Source organism: Malaya genurostris, chromosome 2 (genome assembly GCF_030247185.1).
Source record: "Malaya genurostris strain Urasoe2022 chromosome 2, Malgen_1.1, whole genome shotgun sequence".
Classification (NCBI taxonomy): domain Eukaryota; kingdom Metazoa; phylum Arthropoda; class Insecta; order Diptera; family Culicidae; genus Malaya; species Malaya genurostris.
The window spans coordinates 96,764,373-96,775,353 of NC_080571.1; the positions used below are offsets into that span (position 1 = coordinate 96,764,373).

Consider the following 10,981-nt stretch of genomic DNA (forward strand, 5'->3'; position numbering starts at 1 on the left):
CTGAACATAAAATACATCACATTACCCAACAAGTCGTGTTACTGACACACAACTGGCGCTATTATTGTCAAATCCATATAACGTTTATGAAGTACCAACCTTCAAAAAGCTATGTGTGACATGTCATGACATTTGAAGCTAGTTTTGTCATTTTCAAAACAATGAATTTAAAACAATTCCGTGTGATAATCTATCATTGTTTCTTGTTGGAAAAAATACAGTTGCAGCTCAGCAATGATTTGAAAAGTGTTATCCGGACTCTGCTCCATCGAAAAGAACAATTTGTTATTGATTTGCTGAATGTAAACGTAGTCGTAAAGATACCGATGATGGTTAACGTTCTGATTGTCCAAATGAGGAAGTTACTATCGAAAATGTAAAAAAGTCCTCAAATGAGTTATAACTAATCGTAAATTGATAGCTGAGACCGTAAAGATATCAGAAGAAAGTGTGTTTACAATTATGCTTAAACATTTGACCATGAGAAAGTTCTTTTCAAAGTTTACTCACAGTCGTTTTAAAACAACAATGTGTTGATGATTCAGAGCCCATATTTGCATGTAATAAATCAATTTTTTTGTGCGAGGATATGTGACAATGGTTGAAACATGAACCCATCACTTTACTCCGGAAGCAATTTGTAGCTGTAGTTTGCGGTCTTCGATTTTTTTCACGAAGGGCACAATTATCGTCAAGGTGTACGAGGAAGAATGTTTGAAGAAGATAATGCTGTCACTGTACAGAAAGCATAAGGCTCCTCCTCTCTTCTGGCCGGATTTGGCTTCAGCCCACTACGCCAACTCCGTTCTACAGTGGTTGTCAACAAATAATGTGCAATTCGTGGAAAAGGACATCAACTCACCGAACTGCCCGGATCTTCGGTCAATTGAAAGGTATTGGGCAATTGTCAAGCGGCACTTTCGGAAGGAAGGTACAGTGTCCCAAAACATGCATGAGTTGAAAAAAACTGGACAGCTGTCACCAGGAAAGTCACAAAAGTAACTGTGCAGAATTTAATGAAGAATGTCAAGTCCAAAGTGCGAGCGTTTCACAGAATCTAGGATTTTATTCAATATAATCAGTGAAATGCATAAAAATGTATTTTTCCTACAACATATCGAAAACTGATGTCAAAATATGTTTTATTTTCGCTTTTTTTTCAATAATCAATGTTGCTAACTACTTTTCGATACACTCCTTATTATAACTTTTTGTTGTAGTTGGACTCTTCACAAAAAATGTTTGTAATCGAATGGCGCATCTTTTGATGTACAAAATCATTAGGGTGGTTCATTTTTTTTAATTCAAAAGATAATTTTTATTTAGGCCTATTTGCGTACAAGCTTTACGTAGCTGCTTGAGCCGATTTTTGAAATAATTTTTTTTTCTATTGAATCTTGTTGTCACCCTTTTTCTAGGGTGAGAGGAGCTTCCATTTCCCTCCTGCGAGGATTGAGGGGCACTTTGTTCGTGGCTCGTCTCGTCATTCATTGCCGCATCGGTGGTATTGTTGTTGATTTCTGTCTTGAGTTCGTTGCTAGTTGCTGTAGATACGCCTTGTTGTACATTGATTGCGGTTGCTGGTTGGATGGAGGGTAAGTTGTTAAAGGCAGCTGGTGTACTTTGTTCTATAGGCGATACTGATGGTTTCGTTAAAGGGGATGCTTCATTGTTGTTGGTGGTTGTCACAGGTGTATTGGGGTTGGTGTGAAGGATGCACCGTTGTCCTTTGGTGTAGTTGTCTCCTTGTCCAGTTTATCACATGGCTTACCGTAGTGAACAGCTTTTTGGCAATATTGACATGTGGCCATCTGATTCACATAGGTAACAAATGATTTGCACGGGATTCTTGTATCCTGACCAAAAGTCACATAACAAGGTTTAGGCCTCTTCAAGCGCATGCGTAACAAACGTACACCATTTAGAATACCGGGGAAAAAGTTCTTCCACTTTTCTTTTTCGATAGAGAGAATCTCTCCGCATTGGGACATAGTTTTTCGAATATAAGGATCGATGACGCTTGAGGGAAGATCATGAACACGCACTTCTATCGTACTATCTTCCATATTTACTGGAATGTTGCACTTAATGTTTTCGTGCTCCACATAGTGCACATTGTTATTGTCTTTTGCGAATTGAATTGCATCCAATTCTTTATAACGTTTAATGTCAAGATGCATTTGCTCCTTAAGCAAACCTTCAAGTTCTCGTATCGAAGGTCGAATTTTGCACTGCCTGATGTCAACAATAATTGTATACTTTCGTATCGGCGGTAGCTTTTGTTCGTTTGGTTCACTCATTTCGAGATAGTTCTCTTGTTCACTACACAATACTGTACTTGGTTTCTTCCGTCCGGAACGTAAGCGGTTTTGTTTTATCGACTGACTTGGATGAGATGTGAAAGCGAACTGATTACGGTGGTCCATGTTTGGATTGAAGTATGGAATCTAACTTTCCTATTTGAATGTTGTAGGAAATTTTAGTTTGAGTAACTTTGCTGAAGAAGCCTAGCTCTTCACTTGATCGAGTTACATCAATTTTTCTGAGTAAAAGTAGGGTGGCTCTCGCAATATAATTTTTTCTGTTCTAACTTTTTTATGAGCAATTTGACGAGAAAATCATCTTCCAAAGAGTTGTCAAGCTAGTTGTCAAAAACTAGTCAACCTTCTAATATCAGTATTCAACAGATGCCAGATCGATAAAAATTTATCTTATACGGTTTCTGAAAGGTCATAAAATAAGGGAAGTGTGAAGAGAAGACTAAGAGTTAATACCCTTCAACTTATTTAAATTATAATTATTAAACGCCAAAACGTAGCAACATGCTACCTTCAGCAAAACTATGGTTTCTAATAAGTGACTCATGTATCATATTTCTCAAAAAATAATAAACAAGAAATCTACAGTCAAAAATTGATTTCTACTCTTTGACCCCATTCCAAAAATACCCATATTGTAGTAGTTTCCATGGAACATAAATGAGCCGCTTTCGATGTATGCCAAAACCTCTTTTTACAAAGTAGGTTCGTAAAAAAAGTTCACGTTATTTGAGATTTGGTTCGTAAAAAGTGTTACGTAAAAAGAGGTAACGCATAAAAAAAAAACGGAGGTTTGGGTGTACTGTGGTTTTTAGAATCTCTTTAAAAGGACTTTATTTCGAAATTTGACGATACCCTAAATTCGGGATTTCCTACCTGGATCATTGAACCATTTGCAAATATGGAAAAGTCTGATATAAATTTTCTAGATGAATTGAAGTTAAGAATTTTTTGGGGGGATCGGGTAAAGAATGATTTTCACGCAGATCGCCTGGCTTCGATTCCCAACTCCGCACATAGGATCAGAAAATGTTTCTGGTCCGAAGAAACGAATGACCTTAAGGTTAAAATCTCTATAATCGAAAATAAATGAAGAATTTTGTGTGATTCAGGAGTTAGCTTGGGTTGCAAAAATTATTATTGCGTTCTTTTCACGGGAGAATTTACGTTTTTCCAGATCCAGATTGAATAAATTGTTTGATCCCGGATACTTTTGATTTTTTTCGTCACATATAAAGCGATATCATAAGAGTATTTTGAATATGATGATTAATTTCGGTTAGTTCGTGTTTATCTTTGAGTATTTGTCAAATATTCTTTCTTCAGGCAAACGCCTCATGAGATGTGGTATACTTTTCCCAATAAATCGAAATAACAGTTAATTACACAGTAAAGATTGTTCAAATTAACCATGAATCTTAACCTATAAATCGGAACAATAACGATGTCAATGTTATTCATCGTCTGCGCCAAGTGAGATAAAATACGGATCAGAATTATTAAAGCGCTGATCGAAATAATCGAGATTGAAAGGTGAGCTAAATCTTCGCATGAATAAGAAAATATGGGATTTGTAGCGAAAGCTTGTTGTATGAGGCTACATACAATGCCTATCTTTTTAGCATTACCTCTCGAAAAAATATACAAGAAAATGATCGATTGAATAAAAATTGCGAAACATAAAAATTTCAGAAAAAAATCGTTTTATCAACCTAACTAATCATGCCTTTCCCTCTTTAAAAGTGCATAATTTTATTGCTGGATAATGGATATGTGACAATTTGTTGTGTCTCTATTGTTATACTTTTCTAGTCTAATGTTATAAAAATAACGAGTTGCTTTTCTTTTCATCTTGCAGGGTACGAGAGAAATCTAGTTTTTTCCCATTTCTCTCTATTTAACATTGAAAAATCACTGCAAAAAGTCTAAATGTCATAGAGTCTAATAGTTTATCTTTTGAGGGGTAGTGCAAATACTATGTATCGAAAATGGGTTATCGACCTAAGAAGTTTTGGACTCACTGAATTAGAGCATTAATACTGTCTTGTTAAAAAACAAATCTTCTAAACTTGGGTTTGTTTACCTTGGTCTCCCCTACTCTATCCCGGAAGTATTTTGATTAAATGAAACAGCAAAGCTGCCAGAATGAAGCTTTTTTCCAATTTCAGGCAGATAACTTCAACAGCTTTATACTTCGGTTTGGATGAAATGATGAAAATTTCTTGAATTAAAATATCTTCTATCATCGTTTGAATATTGGATTCGTTACTTCGGTATCCATTTAGTTCCATCACTATTTTTTTATCTCAAATGTATCCCGAATCACCTTTTCAGTCTTTTTAGGTTTAGGTTAATTTAGTCAAATTCAAGGGTTTTTTTCGATGTCGAAACCTTATTAATGGACGGAGAGAGTTGTGTTGTGAAGTCACAACCAGAATCATTCACCAGGAAAGCTGTGAAAACATAGCAGTATTTCTATATTTTAAGCGAATTGAGTTTTAGTTTTAAAGTTTCGGTACTTTGAACCACCACGACACGAAATAAATCACCTTCTTTTTCTCAATTTGTTTAAAAATTCTACCATGCAAATCGCTATTGAACATGTTCATCGGAAGTTACCAAGCAGTTTAGATGATGCGAATTCGACGATTTAGAATTTGTAGCTGCCAATACACCTGATCGAATTTCTTCTAATGCTTGTTTAGATCTTATTTCCTACATTAAGTTACTTGTTTGTTCCAAAATTGGATAGTTTTGTCACTGCTAAACACGAATCTTCTATAAACTCGTACATGAACATGTACAATTTAAGTTTATTATTTTTCCATATACAGCACTGTTACATTACATCTACAGATAAGCTTTATTTGATAAAAACAGACCAAACGATAGTTCTTAAATTAATAGTTCTCTTGATCTATCACTTTAACTCCGATCGTAGGATCGACATCGCCAAAATTACAAAGAGAATCGCTATACTTTGCCAAGCCGGACCATGACGAGTCCCACCGGATGTTCCGCTGTTGATAATGATGGTCGGCTTACAGAAGCCATCCGACTGTTCTGTCACACGCCATTTATGTTGTGGATGTTTGAAGTTAGCTACCACAAATTTGTTGATTATATCGACCGCATGTTTCGGCATCGAACGGCGGCGAGACAGGACCCGAGCGGATTCTACAATTGAATTGTGAATTTTCAAGGAATTGTGAATTTTCAAGGATAGTTTTTTTTTGTTAAATGGTACTTACCTGATACAGTAGTTGAGTTGATACTGTTACAAGAGTACTCTATGGCAAAGTTTAAATAATCGGTTTGTACGATGTCTACCTGTATATCTGAAATAAAATAAACGTAAGTGATCATGTTGACTTCATTGCATGAGCATTGTTTGATTTGTGGCCTTGAAGTACACTATTATTTAATTGTTTCGAGAATTCGTTTTAGCGGCTAAAGTTAGATAGCTTTTCAAGATTGCATACGATGTCGATTGTCTGTATCCGGCAAACGATAGACTGACCAGTACGTAAAGCTGTGAATGTCAATTGCGTTAATGGACCATACAGTAGGCAAGCTGAAATTAGTAATTTTTTATTCAGTTCCAATTTATCTATGACGGTGAGACGTGACAGAGGGTCAACCATACAGTGAAGAACTCATTGTGTGTGAGAATACCGTCGCAAGTAGAAAGTGACAACTTCTGGTAACTTTTTTTCTGCCGGTTCGGATAGTAAATGGTAAAACACCTTTATCACTACTTTCCGGCATACCAGAGACTCGGGTGATTCGCACTGATCAGATGCCTAAGCCCGACTACTCTGGTAGAAGGTAAAAGTTAAGTTACTAAAAGATTTCTCCTTGTCTCTGTCACGTCTCACCTTTCCATTCTATATATTCACATCATTGCTCTCTCTTGACTACTATCTTTCTATAATGTTCATTTCCTGTTTATACAAAAATGGTGTCTGATTAGGTGAATATCGCAAAAAGAAAAAAGAAATATTGGCTACTGTACTTAGTCGTTCAAAAAAAAAATGATAACTTCCAAATTCAAACAGCGTATCCGAAAGCACTACATAATAACTGTACATGTAATAATTGTAGATATAGCAAGCGAATAAACAATTCATGGAAATAAGAAAAATGGTGTTATATTTAAATACCCAAGTATCTCAAGAACAGCTACTTTTAGAAGAAAGGATATCATGAACAAATCTATTGCCTTTAACCTGTAGAATAATATTCTACTGTTTAAATGATTATCTTTCAACGAGAACTTGAAATTTCGAATATATCTGTAAATTGTTTTAGCTGTAACTTCTTCATTTTTCAAAAGGCACGGATGGGATAACCATCAATCTGTAGGTTTCAATAAGAGCTTTAAAATAAAAATTATCAAAAAAGAATCGAAACTCTGATTGTTTTTTAATTTAATTTTTTTGGTTCATTTTGAAATTATTGAGAAAAAAAATCAAAATTTTTTGTAGTGTATATGTTTTTTTAGAGTGCCCTATTGATTCCCTACAACTTCTTCCTGGGCGCCATTTTTGTACGATGAACGGTTTCCGAATTACAACGAGACCCGTAAACTGTTTTAGCTGTAACTTTTTCATTTTTCAAAAGGCACGGATGGGATAGCCATCAATCTGTGGGTTTTAATAACAGCTTTAAAATAAAAATTATTAAAAAAAAATTAAAACCAAGCTTTTTTTTATTTAACTTTTTTGGATTATTTTGTAATTATTGAGAAAAAAATAAAAAAAAAATTTCAGTGTATATTTTTTATAGTGTGCCCAATCGATTCCCTACAACTTTTTTCTGAACGCTATTTTTGTACAATTGACGGTTTCCGAGTTACAACAATTTGAAAAAGGCAATTTTTGTGAAACGCAAAAATACATACGCCCTTTTTAAAAATCAGTCGTGAGTCGAATTGACCTCTCAATCGGTTCAAAACTTATGGTTTGCCATTCTGAAGCCATGTGCAAAGTTTCCTCCAAATCGGAGAAGGTCGAGTCTGATGATCTGCTAAGCATTTCTGGAATTGCTCTATATAAGAATAACTAGGGATCTTTCCAATAGTAGAGCTTGGGGTCCACTAGGAGATTTGTAACACCTTTCATCTTTCTCCGGACAGGACCAGCCTAGATGCTGCGTGAAATCCGGAAGGAAAAAATAACTCAACCAAGAATTCACTGGGTTCCTGTTTTCACGTCGTAAAAGCCTACAATTGCAGGAGTTTCCTTTTTCTTCAGTTATCAGGTTTTTTCAACGTTTCACATCTGGTTACTCTATTTTACTGAACTATTTCTTTAGTTTTTCTTAAATATTTCCTCAACTTTACGACAAAATGATTTCTTATTTATTTCAATCTAGCTCTAGGAGAAGTTTTATTTGTCATTCTTTTCTTTTTCCATGGTATTGCTTGTCTTTCAAGATTATAAATTGAATGATAAAAATCAAAATCATAATGTCAATAACAGAGAAAACATGCATCGGTACATTGAATAAATAGTAAGAAATTACTTGTTTGTTTGATCATTTAAATCCTGATAACCGAAACTAAATTAATAACTTTTTCTCGGAAGGCGGCTGACTAGTTGAATCAATATAAATAACTAACTGAGAACTAATAACATTGTGGAAATAATAAATACTCAAGACACGCGTGAAGTTTGAAGCGTTGTTATGGTCGCACGGATTTCGAGGTTTTCGCGGATCTCGTGTGAATTTACATTTATTTTCATGTACATATTTGGAGCAGATAATTGAATGGAAAGTCACATTACAAAACTAAGCGATTTGTAAATATACAGTCTTGTTCAATTAAAAAGTAAATGCATTTCAATGTAATTTTACATCAATCATGGTTTTAAATCAGATTTTCGTTTCAACTGATGTTTGTTCAATAGTACTATTGGTTTACATGTCGTGTAAGTTTCATCATTTCTTTCTGTGTGGATCGATTTTGAAAAAGCAAAAAACACTTAACTTTTCGTCATTAGATTTACAACAACTATGTATGCATGAAATTTTTAGTTTTTGCTTTGAGAAGCCGTAATTGGTTTTCGAAAACTATGATTGGTTACTGTTCCCTTATTTTCTTTATTCTTCGTGTGCGTTGTTTCCAACAGAACTGCTGTGGGAAAAACACGGTGAGATAGCTGGTAAAGTTAAGTTTTTGGATGATTGGTCAAATTAGTAAAGCGCGCATTCCACTGAATTTCACCTTAAGTCGCGCACGAATACTACCATTACTGAAATTTATACTAACAAATATTCAAATATCTACGTTATTGTTTTAATATGAATTGAGAAATTTCACGTGCGATCAAAAATTTCGAACGACAATGACGACGCACCGAAACAAAAGCCTAATGACATAAATATAATACTTCTACAAGAAAATTAACGAAAACGCATGGTAAAGTTTGAGGGTATTTCAAATCAAAATTCCATTTTTTTCGGTTGCCCCATTCTGGTCATCTCGGTACATTTTCAGCTAACCCTGATCTGCATCGGAGTAGCAACCCGAGGTGGTCGTTCAAGCTCGTATATTCTTATTTCGTTTATGAATGTATCCGTATCAGAGCAGCTAAATAAAAATCTGTGTTTCAAAATTGAATACGAAATTGAAATTGAAGTGATTCTACTGACTTTCTTTAGAGAAAGGCAAAACGATTAGAGACCTCTCTCTTTTTAGTTATAAAAAACATTGTCAAATAAAAGTTTATTATTGTTCTTTATTATAAGAATGATAAATAGAACAACGCATTTTTTTTTTGCTAAATACCGTCAAAGATAGATTTAATCTTCTCTTGTTGAAAATATGAAAAATTATGCTTACTGTGGTAGAGAATTCGAGGCATGCGAAGAAGGGAAAAAGATTATCATAATAAAATTAACGAGAACATTGATTACTCGGCTGTTGCAACTATCTGAAAAGATTTCCGGCAAATGCTTTATAAATCCATGAAACTAAATCTTTCGGAAATTTGATGCTACCGAATTCTAGGCTGCACAATTCAATCAACGAATAAACAACAAACTTACAATGTGACTCGGGAAAAAATAAATGTTAACTAACCTGGATCAGCGGGGCTGGTCGTATTGTATCGCAAGTAGAATTGTGGCACCTTGGAGTTTTCGTACGTACGAGGACTTGCTACTCCGGTAGTGTATATCGGATCACCGGCAGCGGTTTTCTGGATCGAGCGAATAATGTCAAAATCAAGCATGTTGCTGGAACGGGTATACTTTTCCTGCACGCAATCTAACTGCTCGGATACCTCCGGGTCGGCCAGACGACGGACCTCATACCACTTACCGGTGTACTGAGGCGGCAAAAAAATCAGCAAGTATTATTGTTTGTTGAATAGAACGAACTACTCGCTTGTTGATGAGTCAGTGCGTGCTCTGGAAAATCCAATAGCCGCGTAAATCTTACCCGATCCTCTCTGAAGTTGTATGCTTCGTCGAAATGCAAGCAGTTCTTTTCGTAGATGACTGCCGTTACCATGGAAACTGGTCCCAGAAGTAACAGAGCCGTTGTTATCACCGATCGCGGCATTTTGGACGCCCACTAGTGGATCTAATACTATTTTCGGTGATAATAAAAACGTGACCTTTTGTTTTGTATGGAAGCGAATCACAGTTCGGCAGCGTGTGACGATCGTACTTTTGCTGACAGCGTCGAATAATAACTGAGCCTGCGAAGTGTGAACTACCACGCTATCAATAAGCGAAGAGAGAGAGAGTGCAGAAGCAAACCTCTTTGCTTGGCATCGGTCAGTCGGTCAGTTGCTTAGTAGAATCCAGTGCAGCGTCCAAATTCGACCGAGAGAAGAGAGAACGTTTTGTGCTGTTTTGTTTACTTCTTTTGATTATGGGTAATTTTTCCTACAGCTATTTGCATATTATGATGAGTGTGTTCGAGGAACGAAAGAAAAAAAGATTGCGATTATGATTATTACAATTGAACAAAGAGAACTGATTGTAAATAGGATATATTGTAATATTCCTCGAGATATAATCAAACGTTTGGTCTAAAGTTACGACCTTGTGATCAGTGTTTGTCTCTCATTCTCTTAGTGATACAAGTTTTTAACTCTTGCATGCCAATAAATACGAAGTGATTTAAATACAAAACCGGTTTGTTGTTATCCAAAATAAGTTTCCGGCTATATTTGGTACTCCGTATGCATCTAAATTAGTGAATATATATTTTGGCGGCAAGAAGGTTTTTAATAAATAATATGCAACTCTATCCGTGGAGTTCTTGACCAAATTTTGCTCAGAATAATATTTCCTGAAGTTTTCTTTGTTCTCCATTCTTTATGCAAACAAATCACGTTTATTGAATAATAAATCTTAACGATTAATATTGAGTTATATCATTAAGTTACACAAGCAAAGCAAAGTCTTGGCATTACATTTCCTTTGTGGAATTTGGCCTTTCTGTTCATCAGACTTTGCAGCCGATTTATAAGCGTACAAGATCATTGCATGGCTAGTACTACGATCCTACTGACACTAATAATCCTTTCAGGTCGGGACTCAAACATACGACCACTGGTTTGTAAGACCAGCGTCTTATGCATTGAACCGCTAACCCGGGCGACTCTAAAACCTCAATTTACGCGAATTATTTTATACGCAACCTT

At 35.4% G+C, this 10,981-nt stretch overlaps 1 protein-coding gene across 1 annotated transcript; it reads right to left on the bottom strand.

Moving 5' to 3' along the window:
* Positions 1 to 5,094: 5,094 nt before the first annotated feature.
* On the bottom strand, positions 5,095 to 10,016 carry LOC131432490 (apolipoprotein D-like). The gene is made up of 4 exons (XM_058598800.1): positions 9,766 to 10,016; positions 9,406 to 9,652; positions 5,570 to 5,656; positions 5,095 to 5,495 (listed from the first exon to the last, which is right to left on the bottom strand). Exons 1-4 carry the CDS (start codon positions 9,886 to 9,888, stop codon positions 5,239 to 5,241), a joined length of 714 nt encoding a protein of 237 aa, XP_058454783.1. The 5' UTR covers positions 9,889 to 10,016; the 3' UTR covers positions 5,095 to 5,238.
* Positions 10,017 to 10,981: the final 965 nt, after the last annotated feature.